The 17226-nt window shown below is 44.7% G+C and overlaps 1 protein-coding gene across 1 annotated transcript in view; it reads right to left on the bottom strand.

Moving 5' to 3' along the window:
- Positions 1–2705: 2705 nt before the first annotated feature.
- Positions 2706–17226, bottom strand: part of LOC135528546 (LHFPL tetraspan subfamily member 3 protein-like) — a 38928-nt gene continuing 24407 nt past the window's right edge. The window contains exons 2-4 of the mRNA XM_064957704.1: positions 3994–4233; positions 3145–3161; positions 2706–2908 (exon numbers count right to left, since the gene is read on the bottom strand). Coding sequence (XP_064813776.1) covers positions 2849–2908; positions 3145–3161; positions 3994–4233 — 317 coding nt within the window. The 3' untranslated portion in view covers positions 2706–2848. The remainder of the gene's footprint in view (positions 2909–3144; positions 3162–3993; positions 4234–17226) is intronic.

Below are 17226 nucleotides of genomic sequence, written 5' to 3'. Positions count from 1 at the left end.
CATCGTTATGTTTGGAGTAAAAAAGGGGAAGGCTTGCAAGCCAAAGAACACCATCCCAACCGTGAAGCACGGGGGTGGCAGCATCATGTTGTGGATGTGCTTTGCTGAAGGAGGCACTGCTGCACTTCACAAAATAGATGGCATCATGAGGAAGGAAAATGTTGTGGATATATTGAAGCAACATCTCAAGACATCAGTCAGGAAGTTAAGGCTTGGTCTTCCAAATGGACAATGACCACAAGCATACTTCCAAAGTTGTGGCAAAATGGCTTAAGGACAACAAAGTCAACGTATTGGAGTGGCCATCACAATGCCCTGACCTCAATCCCATAGAACATTTGTGGGCAGAACTGAAAAAGCGTGTGCGAGCAAGGAGGCCTGCAAACTGACTCAGTTACACCAGCTCTGTCAGGAGGAATGGGCCAAAATGCACCCAACTTATTGTGGGAAGCTTGTGGAAGGCTACCCGAAAAGTTTTACCAAAGTTAAACAATTTCAAGGCAATGCTACCAAATACTAATTAAGTGTATGTAAACTTCTGACCCACTGGGAATGTGAGGAAAGAAATAAAAGCTGAAATAAATCATTCTCTCTACTATTATTCTGACATTTCACAGTCTTAAAATAAAGTAGTGATCCTAACTGACCTAAGACAGGGAATTTTTACGAGGATTAAATGTCAGGAATTGTGAAAAACTGAGTTTAAATGTATTTGGCTAAGGTGCATGTAAACTTCCGACTTCAACAGTATGTAAATGTCATACTTCAGCTTTTATTTTTTATACATTTGCAAAAATGTCTAAAATCATGTTTTTGTTTTGTCATTATAGGGTATTGTGTGTAGATTGAGGGAAAAACAATTAAATCAATTTTAGAATAAGGCTGTAATGTAACAAAATGTGGAAAAAGTCAAGGGGTCTGAATACTTTCCGAATGCAGGCTACAGGATTTTGACACATTTATATATATGGACAGTCATTAGACAATGGTTAAACTCTTATTTGATGCTGTTGTAGTTGTTGTTTTTGTTGTTGGACCATCACTCTATCAATAAGTGTTGCCTTACAAAGTGAGTGACTGAATGATCGTCATCACATTTTCTGTGAAAGTCTCACAGTACATTACTGCTTCATTCAATAGCACATACAACTAAAATGTGAGCAGAAATACTCAACATCACATATACAGTATTATACTTCAATATACAAAAACAATACGCCAGTTATCATTGATATGTTTTTCAAATGATGGCAACATATTTTGGCAACATTTTTGTGGGTAAGATATTTTGAGACCAATGTCTAAAATCTTTTTAGATGATGTATATTCTTATTACTGTGTCTATCCCCAATGTCTCTTCTCCTTGACTCTGTAACTTGCCTGCTATTAAAAGAGCCCTCCCACTGAGATAAGTGATGGGACAAAGACAGGACAGGGCTACTTTGGAGCCAGAATAAAACATCGGAGTCACTGGTTATGTATCCCATCTGTATTATAGAGTTCCATATGCACCAAAAGGTACAGTAGTTTGCTCATTGGGTTAAGGTTTGTCTGCTCATTGGGTCACAAAAGCTATGCTTGAAATCTTGAAGTGTCTCATCAGACCCAAGGCTCTATTCTGGAGGAACAATAGTGTTTGAATCAGTGTACAGTAATTGCTGTCTTACAGTACAGCTTCCTGAGGATCGGCTGCCACCTAAAAACATACATAGCTTCTCAATTTACAATAACTGTATACAATGTAGCAAAGATGATGGACAATAAGTACAAATGTGTAGTCCTTCACTAGATACCATTTGAAAATATTCATTTTAAAAGTTAGTAGAAATCCTGCCTCTACATAGATTTTTACCAGGATACTTTTTCCATTGTGGGGTGTTAAGGTGAATTACACACAGGCCCACTGAAAGCCCATCTGGGCTGGCAGCCTGGCACAGTGTGTGTTGGTCACTGCAATGTGCCGTAGAAGGCCAGTTTGGACGGTATGGTGGAAACCTGTGGCCCGAGTGTCTCAGCGCCTAGAGAATGCAGCATACAGGGCTTCCTTCTGAGAGATTAGTGCCAAATATGACGTTTTCCTGTCATCTATCTACTGGATAACTTCTTTCATCTACCCTGTTTCAGTTTAATAATTTCAAAAATGATTCTCAAATTTTCACAAACACCAAAAGCTTAGTTTTATAGGGTATATTAAATGTTGACAAAATATTTGTTTTGTTCTACTTTATTCTACCCTTTACTCAAATCGTTATGCAAAGGGTAGAAATACACTGAACAACATTTTTTTTTTGCCCAATGTACCAGTACCAATATACTGTATAAATTACTTTGTATGTACAGTACATAGATTCCCAGAGATGTCGATTTCTGTAAAGCTGCAATATATAGTTCCTTTTGGACACAATATTTACAAATACTGTCATTTTTTAAAAGTATTGTTAATGCACTTTACAACATCATAGCGCCTTTGTAAAATATGGTTTCTCCCAGTTTTATAACACTGAATGCTGTACAGATGTAGGCTCTTCATTTGATCACCTTGTTGCAGGAGAACTTTCTTGCAATGCAGTAAACATTAAACTTGTAGTGTATCTGAGGTTTAAAAATACTTCTGAAGTTTGTTATTTCCATATTGAAATTTCAGACTTGATTTTCACTTACAAAAAAATGGATCAAGCCCCTACAAAAATGTCAATTTTTTATTATCCACAAAATAATTCACATTTTCCTACTGGAGCAAACTGGCTCAAATTAAGATCCTACATCTATACATGTGGTCTGCACATATAGCCGGATGACTGGATGGCAGGGAGTAGAGGAGAGGTGGTCATCCACGGTAAAGATCCCATCAGTACAACCGCTGGACTCCAACATACCTTGGGTCGCTTCTTCTGTCCCGGACCTCAATCTAAGGGCAATAAAAAAAAGTATCACAGCAGTGCATCATGTAAGGATTTTGAAATAATACCAATTATATAGCAATGTATCACAATACAGAACCAGACAGTGCTTTGAACTCATTCAGCCAAACACATATTATACAAGACGGGACTAATGGGACAAACACACTGATCAATTTAGACAATAACTGCACCATGCACGAAGCCATGACACTGTGTACTGTTCACTTACGAAGTCACTTACCCCAGACACAGCAAAATCTGCAAGAACAAAGTAAAATATTGTTGTAAATAAGAGTGTCAAAAATATACATTCTGTTACAGCACATACAATATTACACACAGTATAATCTCTATCAGTGAGATAGTGCAGGGTTAATCAGATGAGTGGTGAGCGATACACTGCCGATGATATATTGATACTGGCATATCCCACTGAAAGCTGGTGAGTAACCATGGAAACCACCATAGCGGGTATAGTGTAAAGAATTCACGATACTTTGGCATTTCCCTACCAAACAGTGTAATCCTCTGATCTGACAGTTAACAACTTCATGAGGGGTCTATTACTTTCTGTCATAATGGTGACAGTGAGTTTTAGAACACTTCATATAAGATTCTGACATCAATGTCTTCAAAGGTCCCCTGAAAGAACATCTCTCCACTCTGATAACTCAATATGATCCGACCAGTCTGATGCAATCCTGTGCAAACAGTGAGAACAGACTGGTGGACAATCCTACCCTCATCCATGCAGTTTCACGGTGAGTGCAATAAGCTAGACCGATCGACTTAATAACAATACCAGATGTATTATTTTATCATTCAGAAATCATGTCAACTATCAGAGCAGGTTATGCAATCTATCTCATAAGTATACAGGAAAATCTATCTGATTTTGGAAACCAATGTTGATCAATTATAGATATGATGTGTTTTGGTCATTGCTTGTTTGCGTCTGAAATGGCACCCTATTCCCGACTGAACTGCTTTTAGCCAGAACCCAATGGGTCCTGGTTAAAAGAAGTGCATTATGTAGAGAAAATGGTGCCCTTTCAGATGCAGTCTTGTCATGGTCTAATCCATCCCTCACCTTTATTGTTGTCAGCCTTGCGTTCCTCCAGGAACATGTTGTTCTGTCTGTTTCCCAGGACGAAGGCAAGGAAGGAGAGGATCAGGGCGTCCAGGATGCCGATAATAGCTAGGATGTAAGACCAGCGGACAGAGCAGTTACCCAGGGTATACTTCCCCGTCTCTTCCCCACACAGGTCCCGCACCACCTCTGCATCCCAGCCATCTGGAAAGATTATACAGCCCAACACCAGGCATACAGCTGGGGGAGAGAGAAGAGAGAGAGGATGTTTAGGAGATGGGAAACATGGATGCATGATTCAAAAGCTAAACTTTTATTACATTGTCATCAAAAGACCAGTAAAAATCATAGAGATGTATAAAGAAAATGTAAATAAGCGTTTTTTTTTTTACATTATCATTGAGGGTTTCCGTCATTTTAAAGTAGTCATCTGAGTGGGGATTCCTATGGGTTGGGAGTGATCAGCCAATGATCAGAGCATTGTCTTCTTCAAATTGGTTTGCCTACTTTGTCAATGGCTTTCAGCTATATGACCGCCATCTTGTGGCTATAATAAATGAATGACACAAGATTTGATTCCAGACTCCAGCATTGCGGATAGCTTTACACTTTTTAAAAACTACTTTAAAATGGAGATAGCCACAAAGGCACTGTCCATAACTTCACAGATGCCATAATTGGCACAGATACAACGTTGATATCTGTATGGTCCAAATACAGTATAGGCAATGGGGTTTGGATAAAAAATGCAAACCATAATTGCTGTAATTGCTATAATGTTTTAGAAGAGACATGAAGGAGACATTAGCATTGGCATGGAAAATCACATGAGTCACTTTTCTTTGAGTGAGAGAGTAAGTAAGATCCCTGTGCTTGGCTCTCGGGGGGTTGATGGGGTGGAACAGGGTCTTTTCTGCTGATGTTCCTGCTGCTGCTTATCTTTCAGCTCTGGGCCTCTGGGTCTCTCTGAGTCCCCAACTCTCACTCATTCTGTCCCGGAGTCTCTGATTCCCCCTCGTCTGCTGCTGAGCTCACCGCAACCTCTCTGCTGATCCCATACTAATGAGCTTGTAAGATTGCCTCCCAGATGATATTCTCAATACTGCTGCGCAGCGCCAAACACACGGCTTCCCATTATTCCCAAGCAGCTCATCCATCAACCGTATTGAGCTCAGACAGTCCGGTTGATAACGATGGCATTATGCAACTGCAAACATAGACACACAGATGAAAAGACACAGGCCAGAAACTCTCTAATAATAACAAAGTTTAATCGTGCAGCTAAATGTAGAAATGCTTGTACTAAATTTGGACTATAATAGACATTCACATTTTCTATTGGAAGGGTCTTTCTCCTCCTCAGTCGGCCCTGTAAAGCTTCCCCTGTGGTTTGGTGAGTAACACTCAGCAGTGTGCACTACATCCCTCCCCAGCCTTGCTGGCCTGCTGGCCTTCAGGCCTACTAACCGCCTTTTTATTTATATGGCCTCCAGGTTGAAAATCATTGCACCACAAATATCTTGTTCTGAGAAACAAAATCCAAGCGCTTTGAAGTTGTCTTTTCTCTTCTTTTCCCTTCGGTTCCTCCCCTCTCATAAGATATTTCTGAACTTGTACAGAGAACTTCAAAGGCAGCAGCCAGGGAGAGGAGTGAGGAGGAGAAGGAGCTACAGAGAGCGGTAGAGCTGGCCCACTTTTAGTTCTCTCTCTCTCTCTCTCTCTCACACACACATACACATTCCTGTTCTCTCTTTTTTTCCACCTCCTCACACCTCATCCATCGCTTACTCTCACAACTAAATAATAAACTCCAAAAGACCCCAATTCAAAGAAACATTTCAGAGCCTTTAGTGTCTGTATGCTACCATGTGTAGTAGACCTGGGCAGTTCAGTTGAGATATGAGCATTTGAAGCAGCTCAGGCTGTGTAACAGAGAAGGTCAATAGGAGCTCTGGGAGCTGTGGGCCTAGCAGGTTTATTCTCACACCCATCAGACTGATGCTTTTTGACAACTGAGGGCAGTAATGTTGCTAAGCCAGATCTGGAACATTCAAAATATCCTGGAGCACCATGGTTCACGTGGGTGAAGAGGCCACTGTGAGAATATTTTTTATATATTTTTAAAGGAGACGTTTCTGGTAAGGAATGAGTAGATTATGGCTAACATGTTGTGGGCATGTGTTTAAAGTGTTAGTAAATAAAATATGTGCTGTACTTTATACATCTAGTCCCATTATCATGATGAGAGCTCTGGGCCCCATTTGACCATAATTACTCTGGAGTTGTATTCTTCTCTTAACCATGCAAACGCAATGTTGTGTGGCCCCAGGGCCCCAATAAGTCTGATGAAAGCGTCAAACAGTGTCAAACAGTCAAACAGTGCTGTACTTGAATCATCTCAAACTTACACCATTTGCTTTGATATGAGTGCAATACCCTTGTTAAAACCTAGTACTTAGTTTATTTGTGAACGGTTCTCGTCTGGTGAAGGAGAAGCGGACCAAAATGCAGCGTGGTATTTTTGAGACATGTTTAATGACAATACAAAAACAACAAACGGAACGTGAAAACCTATACAGCCTATCTGGTGACAACAAACACAGAAACAGGAAAATCACCCACGAAATACTCAAAGAATATAGCTGCCTAAATATGGTTCCCAATCAGAGACAACGATAAACACCTGCCTCTGATTGAGAACCACTCCAGACAGCCATAGACTTTGCTAGATAACCCCACTAAGCCACACACCCAACACCCCACAAAACCCCAAGACAAAACACACCACAATAAACCCATGTCACACCCTGGCCTGACCAAATAAATGAAGACAAACACAATATATTACGACCAGGGCGTGACAATTTGTTATAATTAATTGGTATTAGATTTAAAAGGTGATTGAATTTCTCCTGAATTGTAATGTTGTTAATGCATTTCTTTTGAAGAAATATTTCTTTAATGTACAAGTGAATAGGTTGGTTTACTTTAAGTTTTGACCAATAAGGTAGCATGTTAAACTGAGGCCAATGGGAGAGTTGACCTGGTTAACAGAAAGCCTGGGAGAAAGAGACGTTGAAAAAAGAGGGATAGACATTGAAAAAAGAGGGAGAGACGTTGAAAGAAAGATGGTGAGACGTTGAAAGAGAGATGGAGAGACATTATCAATGTTGGTGAAGAAAATCTATGAAAGAAGACAATAAAAAATAGAAGAAAACCCATACCTACCGAGTTTTGAAGGTAAATACTGATTTGACTTTATAAGAGAGTTATTATTATTTTGTTAAGAAAGACTTAGTAGAGACCGAAGCTACCGTCTCATCGTGGAGGTATTTGACAGCCTCGAGGTTAGCCTAGCATTGTGCGAAACCTGGAGAGAATTGCTTGTGGAAGATTAACAAGTTCATGTTTCCATGTTGTTTCCATCTGTTGCTGCTAAGGAGTACTGATAGCTGTGCTTGCTGTGGATCTTGTAAGGACACCTGCACGGAACTGCTATACTTTGCTGAGCAAATACCTACAAGTAGTGAGTAACCACAACGGTGGGGTGCTCCGGGACTTTATGTGTGTCGTCATTTTTTTGAGCTCTAACGGGTTTAAGCAAGCTTGCCAGTAATTTGGACATGGGTTGTGAAAAATCATTGGGGTTTAGTATCTGCATTTCTTTTGATGTGGTACATTGAAAATGTGATAATATACATATTGTACCTTATGTCTGTTGCCTTGCTGGAGTCATTAACTGTTTCTGTGTCATTTAAATGCATGGGAAAGCATATCATTCTATCTGAAGTTAACGTTGATACCCTAGTTGTCATCACACTAGCGAGTTTACAATAGGATTCTTATTCTCACCTAATTATCCCATGCTGTTCAGATATTATAAGTAAGGTAAAATCGCGAGAGTCAAATTCGAGCCTGGTGAGAGGGTTACATGAGCTGTTAAAACATGCTACAATGTCACTCTGAACACAAATAATCTCTCTCTACGTCTTGTCCTGAAGCAGGGGAAATGCAGAAAAGGAGGACAGGAGGGCAAATGAAAATGCAGTCTACCCTGTTGGTGTGAATGACCTTAGGTACAGTTTTAATTAAGGAGACAATAGAGAAACACCTCTAAGGGGGAAAAGGACAGCTGTTTCTATTGTTCTCCCAAGAGGTTAATTCAATTACTATCAAATATTTCTGTGATTTGGCAATCAGGCTAGAAGCCCAGTTCTGTTACCATTTTGTCAGACTTTGGCATTGTTGTTTTCTCTTCGCTTTCTGTGTTATTTTGTCAGACTGGACAAGCACACTGGCAAACTAGACACTCACATGTGGGGGGGTTGAGTTACCGTTGAGTTACAACTTTTAAATCACTCTGGATTCGAGCATTATTACACTGTTAATAAATGTTATTACACTGTTAATAGTATTATTACATTTCTTCAGTTCACACTCACTTTTAAGAAACGGTAATGTAAACTAAACTAACTCCTGAGAGTATGTGAGGTTTACAGCAGTGGGAAGACAGGTGTTTGGGTCTGTATCATCTGTGTGATATCACTGACAAACATAATGCAAAAAATCATCTATCCTCTGGCCAGCCCTAGCCCCAAACCTTGGCAAACCTTACATCAACGCTGCGAGGGCAATCTGTTTCATTATTGGTCCGTCTGTTGCTCCACTTGGCTGGCGTTCTCTTTTTTCAAAGTGGCTCCTACATCTGAACCTGAGGTGTCGACTCATTCAAACCCCTGTGCCCAGCTCTCCACCGTTCCAAGTCAATGTCGCAACACATATGCTCTCAAGTGCATTTATTATCTGGTGCCCAGCTCCAGTCCCCTAGGTACCCAGCAGGGTGGGAAAAATCAGGGTGGGCAATCTAAGGTTACCCAAACTATTCAGCGACACATCCCAAAACCACAACTCCCTGTCTGTCTGTCTGTCTGTCTGTCTGTCTGTCTGTTTGTCTCTGTCTCTCTGTCTGTCTCTCTCTGTATCTGTCTGTCTGTCTCTCTCTCTCCCTGTCTCTCTCTGTCGGTCTGTCTCTCTCTGTCTGTCTGTCTGTCTGTCTCTCTGTCTGTCTGTCTGTCTCTGTCTCTCTCTATCTGTCTGTCTCTCTCTCTCTCTGTCTGTCTCTGTCTCTCTCCCTCTCTCTCTCTCTGTCTGTATCTCTCTGTCTGTCTCTCTCTGTCTCTCTCTCTCTGTCTCTCTCTCTGTCTGTCTCACTCTGTCTCTCTCTCTGTCTGTCTCTCTCTCTGTATCTCTCTCTCTCTCTCTCGGTCTCTGTCTGTCTCTCTCGGTCTCTGTCTCTGTCTCTCTCCCTCTCTCCCTCTGCCTGTCTATCTCTCTGTCTCTGTCTGTCTGTCTGTCTGTCTGTCTGTCTGTCTGTCTGTTTGTCTGTCTCTCTCTCTCTCTCTCTCTGTCTCTCTCTCTCTCTGTCTCTCTCTCTCTCTCTCTCTCTCTGTGTCTCTCTCTCTCTCTGTGTCTCTCTCTCTCTCTGTGTCTGTCTCTCTATGTGTCTCTCTCTCTCTCTCTCTGTGAGTCTCTCTCTCTCTGTGTCTCTCTCTCTCTCTGTGTCTCTCTCTCTCTCTCTCTGTCTCTCTCTCTCTCAAGGGTGACAATTCAAATACTGGTCAAAATAATACATTATTCACTCTGCAGAATATTTTTAGTAGCGCACTGTTGACTTTGGAATTATTTATTTGCGTCTGATGATGAAAACATGTGCATTTCAGGGAAGCCTGGGCAGAAATCTCAGGGCGAAGAGAAAGCATGGGATCTCCTGGGATAGATATTTATATTTATATAAATGTATCAACTTGCTACATCTCCTTTTGCAAGCATATGGAAAACACTTGCACGTGCATGCACTTATCCACACACACACACACACACACACACACACACACACACACACACACACACACACACACACACACACACACACACACACACACACACACACACACACACACACACACACACACACACACACGCGCACACGCACACGAGCATACTCGCATATACACAAACGCACACACAAACGCAACGCAATACATTTTTCAGAAACAGCAAAAAAGGGGCCTACTAATAAACTATGGAATTCTCCTCATCAATTCGGCAACCACACACACACATTAATACGGTTTTGCAATATCCTCAACCAATGCTATCTTAAAAATATGTCCTTTAGCATCCTCATCCAAGTCCACCAGAAATGATAAACTGTTGCCTGGTGCCAGTGGTGGATCCCCGTTTAAGTGTAGCATCTGAGGCATCCGTGGAGGGCTTCTTTGAGCTAGAGATATCGGCGCACAGTCCCTAATTATAGAATTTACATCCAATTTTGAGAAAATGAAAACGTCAACTATGACCAGTCCGAGCTCGCGAAACCGACCTCCTCCGCCGCCACTCCATTATTGGGATTTTCCCTATTTGTCTCACGCCCTCTTCCTGCCTCTCCCCTCGTCGTCCTGTCTCTCCGTGGATCTCTCGCGCGCTCTCAAGAAGACGCTGAGCACTGTTGATTGCGGCGCGTTCACGTACCGCACAAGAACCAACAGAGGGGTATTGTCCCCTCCTTATTATTTTACTACAATTATAACGATTGTTTGTATGCCGATTTAGGTTAACCATTTTGATTAGACATAGGCCTACCCACAGAAGACAGAATGTTTATTTTCTAAAGATGATCCCACTAAAGATGATCCTATCAACTGGTCAATATCAACTGTCTATCAGAAAGTAATATGGGAATTGATTTAATTGAATGTTGTTTTAATCTTGTTGGTGATTGAATAGTTGTTTTCTCTCAAATCGATTACTCGCTAACGAAAATTAATCTGGCACTAACATTTTCATGAATATCTAGGTCAAGAGATCATGCCCACACACAGGGGTTGATAAGAGAATCACACAATAATTTGAATCTCTGTGTTAGGAAAAGTCTAGAATGTCTTTTTAAAATTTAACTTAGGCAAGTCAGTTAAGAACAAATTCTTATTTTATATGACAGGAACAGTGGGTTAACTGCCTTGTTTAGGAGCAGAACGAAAGCTTTTTACCTTGTCAGCTCAGGTATTCAATCTTGCAACCTTACGGTTACTAGTCCAACACTCTAACCACTAGGCTACCTGCCTCCACAAAAAAATTGGTTAGAGGCTCCCCCTTTTGAGAAAGCACACACACGGTTTATTAAAAAACAAACAGGACAAAGCCAATGGAGTTCCACTGCACCATACACACAACAAACATCACACGCACGCACGCACGCACGCAAACACACACACACACACACACACACACACACACACGCACACACACACACACACATACACACATTACCGTAGAGGAACAAAGAGCGCTTTTACAGTAACACAGGTAGAACAAAAAAACATGTTAACACAAAACGCCCCTGCTGGTATTGAATGCATGGGGGTCTAAAGTGAGGAAGACTTCTCACTGAAGGGGACCAGAGGAATAAGATAATCATAATGAGCTGCCTCTCTTGTTATATAACATCTCACACGAGGCTGGCGCACATCCAACACTACAGAGAAGGGGGGGACACGTGGGCTATCAAACGCAGTGGCTCAATGCCATGATTGTGGACTACAGAAAAAGGAGGACCGAGCACACCCCATTCTCATCGACGGGTTGTAGTGGAGCAAGTTGAGAGCTTCAAGTTCCTTGGTGTCCACATCACCAACAAACTAACATGGTCCAAGCACACCAAGACAGTTGTGAAGAGGGCACGACAAAACCTATTCCCCCCCAGTACATCACTGGGGTCAAGGTTAAACCAGGCGGTGTCAGAGGAAGGCTCTAAAAATTGTCAAAGACTCCAGCCACCATAGTCTCTGCTACCGCACGACAAGCTGTACCGGAGTGCTAAGTCTAGGCCCAAGAGGCTTCTAAACAGCTTCTACCTCCAAGCCATAAGACTCCTGTATATCTAATCAAATGGCTACCCAGACTATTTACATTGCCCCCCCCCATACCCCCCTTTTTACGCTGATGCTACTCTCTGTTATTATCTATGCATAGTCACTTTAATAACTCTACCTACATGTACATATTACTTCACATTACCTCAACTAATCGGTGCCCCCAAACATTGACACTGTACCGGTACACCTTGTATATAGCCTAGCTATTGTTATTTCACTGCTGCTCTTTAATTATTTGTTAATTTTATTTCTTCTTTTTTTTCTTAACTGCATTGTTGGTTAAGGGCTTGTATAAGTAAGCATTTCACCTGTTGTATTGGGCGCATGTGACAAATAAAATGTATTTTGATTTGATGTTCAAACCCCCCTTGTTATGTACTTGAGTGAAGACCCAAAAGCGGTTTTAACAGAAAACAGAGTTCTTTAATGAAAAACAAGAATGGCATAAATCCTCTTCCAACGTTGACAATGGAACAAAAAGAACGTAGTATAGTGCAGGATGCACCTGCCAGGCAGACTCCGACAGGATAGGACAAGGTGGAAGCAAACGAGACGACAGCTTGCTTCTGGCATCAAAAACACAAACAAGAATCAGACACTGAAAGTAGCAGGAACAGAGAGGGAAATAGAGACCTAATCAGAGGGGGAAGAGAGAACAGGTGTGAAAGAGTGAATGAGCTAGTTAGGGGAGATGTAGAACAGCTGAAGAATGAGAGACAGAGAAGGTAACCTAAAAAGACCAGCAGAGAGAGACAGAGTGAAGAGAAAGGACAGGAACAGACATAACAAGACATGACAGTACCCCCCACTCACCGAGCGCCTCCTGGCGCACTCGAGGAGGAAACCTGGCGGCAACGGAGGAAATCATCGATCAGCGAACGGTCCAGCACGTCCCGAGAGGGAACCCAACTCCTCTCCTCAGGACCGTACCCCTCCCAATCCACTAGGTACTGATGACCACGGCCCCGAGGGCGCATGTCCAAAATCTTACGAACCCTGTAGATGGGTGCGCCCTCGACAAGGATGGGGGGAGGGACGAGCGGGGCGCGAAGAACGGGCTTAACACAGGAGACATGGAAGACCGGGTGAACGCGACGAAGATAGCGCGGGAGAAGAAGTCGCACTGCGACAGGATTAATGACCTGGGAAATACGGAACGGACCAATGAACCGCGGGGCCAACTTGCGAGAAGCTGTCTTAAGGGGAAGGTTCTGAGTGGAGAGCCATACTCTCTGACCGCAACAATATCTAGGACTCTTGGTCCTACGCTTATTAGCGGCCCTCACAGTCTGCGCCCTATTACGGCAAAGTGCCGACCTGACCCCCTTCCAGGTGCGCTCGCAACGCTGGACAAAAGCCTGAGCGGAGGGGACGCAGGACTCGGCGAGCTGAGATGAGAACAGCGGAGGCTGGTACCCGAGGCTACTCTGAAAAGGAGATAGACCGGTAGCAGACGAGGGAAGCGAGTTGTGGGCGTACTCTGCCCAGGGAGCTGTTCTGACCAAGACGCAGGGTTACGAAAAGAAAGACTGCGTAAAATGCGACCAACAGTCTGATTGGCCCGTTCGGCTTGACCGTTAGACTGGGGATGAAAGCCGGACGAGAGACTGACGGAAGCCCCAATCAAACGGCAAAACTCCCTCCAAAATTGAGACGTGAACTGCGGGCCTCTGTCGGAAACGACGTCAGACGGAAGGCCATGAATTCGGAAAACATTCTCGATAATGATCTGAGCCGTCTCCTTAGCAGAAGGGAGCTTAGCGAGAGGAATGAAATGAGCCGCCTTAGAGAATCTATCGACAACCGTAAGAATAACTGTCTTCCCCGCTGATGAAGGCAGTCCGGTGATGAAATCTAAAGCGATGTGAGACCACGGTCGAGAGGGAATGGGAAGCGGTCTGAGACGGCCGGCAGGAGGAGAGTTCCCAGATTTAGTCTGCGCGCAGACCGAACAAGCGGCGACAAATCGACGCGCGTCACGTTCCCGAGTGGGCCACCAGAAACGCTGGCGAATGGAAGCGAGCGTACCCCGAACGCCGGGGTGGCCGGCTAACTTGGCAGAGTGGGCCCACTGAAGAACGGCCGGACGAGTAGGAACGGGAACGAACAGAAGGTTCCTAGGACAAGCTCGCGGCGACGGAGTGTGAGCGAGTGCTTGCTTTACCTGCCTCTCAATTCCCCAGACAGTCAACCCGACAACACGCTCTTCAGGGAGAATCCCCTCGGGGTCGGTGGAGACCTCAGAAGAACTGAAGAGACGAGATAAAGCATCAGGCTTGGTGTTTTTGAGCCCGGACGATAAGAAATAACAAACTCGAAACGAGCGAAAAACAGAGCCCAACGAGCCTGACGCGCATTAAGTCGTTTGGCTGAACGGATGTACTCAAGGTTCCTATGGTCAGTCCAAACGACAAAAGGAACGGTCGCCCCCTCCAACCACTGTCGCCATTCGCCTAGGGCTAAGCGGATGGCGAGCAGTTCGCGATTACCAACATCATAGTTACGTTCTGACGGCGATAAGCGATGAGAGAAAAACGCGCAAGGATGGACCTTGCCGTCAGAGAGAGAGCGCTGAGAAAGAATGGCTCCCACGCCCACCTCTGACGCGTCAACCTCAACAACAAACTGACTAGAGATGTCAGGTGTAACAAGAATAGGTGCGGATATAAAACGATTCTTAAGAAGATCAAAAGCTCCCTGGGCGGAAACGGACCACTTAAAGCACGTCTTAACAGAAGTAAGGGCTGTGAGGGGAGCTGCCACCTGACCGAAATTACGGATGAAACGACGATAGAAATTAGCGAAGCCCAGAAAGCGCTGCAGCTCGACGCGTGACTTAGGAACGGGCCAATCAATGACAGCCTGGACCTTAGCGGGATCCATCTTAATGCCCTCAGCGGAAATAACGGAACCGAGAAAAGGGACAGAGGCGGCATGAAAAGTGCACTTCTCAGCCTTCACATAAAGACAGTTCTCCAAAAGGCGCTGGAGGACGCGTCGCACGTGCTGAACATGAATCGAGAGAGACGGTGAAAAAATCAGGATATCGTCCATGTAAACGAAAACAAAAATGTTCAGCATGTCTCTCAGGACGTCGTTAACTAGTGCCTGAAAGACAGCTGGAGCGTTAACGAGGCCGAAAGGAAGAACCCGGTATTCAAAGTGCCCTAACGGAGTGTTAAACGCCGTCTTCCACTCGTCCCCCTCCCTGATGCGCACGAGATGGTAGGCGTTACGAAGGTCCAATTTGGTGAAAAACCTGGCTCCCTGCAGGATCTCGAAGGCTGAAGACATAAGAGGAAGCGGATAACGATTCTTAACTGTTATGTCATTCAGCCCTCGATAATCCACGCATGGGCGCAGGGACCCGTCCTTCTTCTGAACAAAAAAAAACCCCGCTCCGGCGGGAGAGGAGGAGGAGACTATGGTACCGGCGTCGAGCGAAACCGACAAATAATCCTCGAGAGCCTTACGTTCGGGAGCCGACAGAGAGTATAATCTACCCCGGGGGAGTAGTTCCCGGAAGGAGATCAATACTACAGTCATACGACCGGTGTGGAGGGAGAGAAGTGGCCTTGGAACGACTGAACACCGTGCGCAGATCGTGATACTCCTCCGGCACCCCTGTCAAATCGCCAGGCTCCTCCTGTGAAGAAGAGACAGAGGAAACAGGAGGGATAGCAGACATTAAACAGGTCACATGACAAGAAACATTCCAGGATAGGATAGTATTACTAGACCAATTAATAGAAGGTTTATGGCGCACTAGCCAGGGATGACCCAAAACAACAGGTGTAAAAGGTGAACGAAAAATTAAAAAAGAAATGGTTTCGCTATGATTACCAGAGACAGTGAGGGTTAAAGGCAGCGTCTCACGCTGAATCTTGGGGAGAGAACTACCATCTAAAGCGAACAAGGCCGTGGGCTCCCTAACTGTCTGAGAGGAATGTCATGTTCCCGAGCCCAGGTCTCGTCCATAAAACAGCCCTCCGCCCCAGAGTCTATCAAGGCACTGCAGGAAGCAGATGAACCGGGCCAGCGGAGATGGACCGGAAAGGTAGTGCGTGATCCAGAAGGAGAGGCCTGAGTAGTTGCGCTCACCAGTAGCCCTCCCCTTACTGATGAGCTCTGGCTTTTACTGGACATGAGGTGACAAAATGACCAGCGGAGCCGCAGTAGAGACAGAGGCGATTGGTGATTCTCCGTTCCTTCTCCTTGGCCGAGATGCGGATACCCCCAGCTGCATAGGCTCAGCATCCGAGCCGGCGGAGGAGGGTGGCAGTGATGCGGCAGGTGGCAGTGATGTGGAGAGGGGAGCAACGGAGAACGCGAGCTCCTTTCCACGAGCTCGGCGACGAAGATCAAACCGTCGCTCTATGCGAATAGCGAGGGCTATTAAGGAGTCCAGACTGGAAGGAACCTCCCGGGAGAGGATCTCATCCTTAACCTCGACGAGGAGACCCTCCAGAAAACGAGCGAGCAAAGCCGGCTCGTTCCAGTCACTAGAGGCAGCGAGAGTGCGAAACTCAATAGAATAATCCGTTATGGATCGATTCCCCTGACATAGGGAAGACAGGGCCCTGGAAGCCTCCTCCCCAAAAACAGAACGGTCAAAAACCCGTATCATCTCCTCCTTAAAGTCCTGAAACTGGTTAATACACTCAGCCCTCGCCTCCCAGATTGCCATGCCCCACTCACGCGCCCGTCCGGTAAGGAGAGAAATGACGTAGGCGATGCGGGCTGCGCTCCTGGAGTAAGTGTTGGGCTGGAGAGAGAACACCACATCACACTGAGTGAGGAATGAGCGGCACTCAGTGGGCTCCCCAGAGTAACAGGGCGGGTTGTTGATCCTGGGCTCCGGAGACTCGGAAACCCTGGAAGTGGGCGGTGGATCGAGGTGGAGTTGGTGAACCTGTCTTGTGAGGTCGGAGACTTGGACGGCCAGGGTCTCAACGGCATGTCGAGCAGCAGACAATTCCTCCTCGTGTCTGCCTAGCATCGCTCCCTGGATCTCGACGGCGGAGTGAAAAGGGTCCGGAGCCGCTGGGTCCATTCTTGGTCTGATTCTTCTGTTATGTACTTGAGTGAAGACCCAAAAGCGGTTTTAACAGAAAACAGAGTTCTTTAATGAAAAACAAGAATGGCATAAATCCTCTTCCAACGTTGACAATGGAACAAAAAGAACGTAGTATAGTGCAGGATGCACCTGCCAGGCAGACTCCGACAGGATAGGACAAGGTGGAAGCAAACGAGACGACAGCTTGCTTCTGGCATCAAAAACACAAACAAGAATCAGACA

Source organism: Oncorhynchus masou, chromosome 33, assembly GCF_036934945.1.
Source record: "Oncorhynchus masou masou isolate Uvic2021 chromosome 33, UVic_Omas_1.1, whole genome shotgun sequence".
NCBI classification, from domain to species: Eukaryota; Metazoa; Chordata; class Actinopteri; order Salmoniformes; family Salmonidae; genus Oncorhynchus; species Oncorhynchus masou.
Note: the sequence above shows the minus strand (reverse complement) of the source record. Positions and strands in the feature narration are given on the sequence as shown.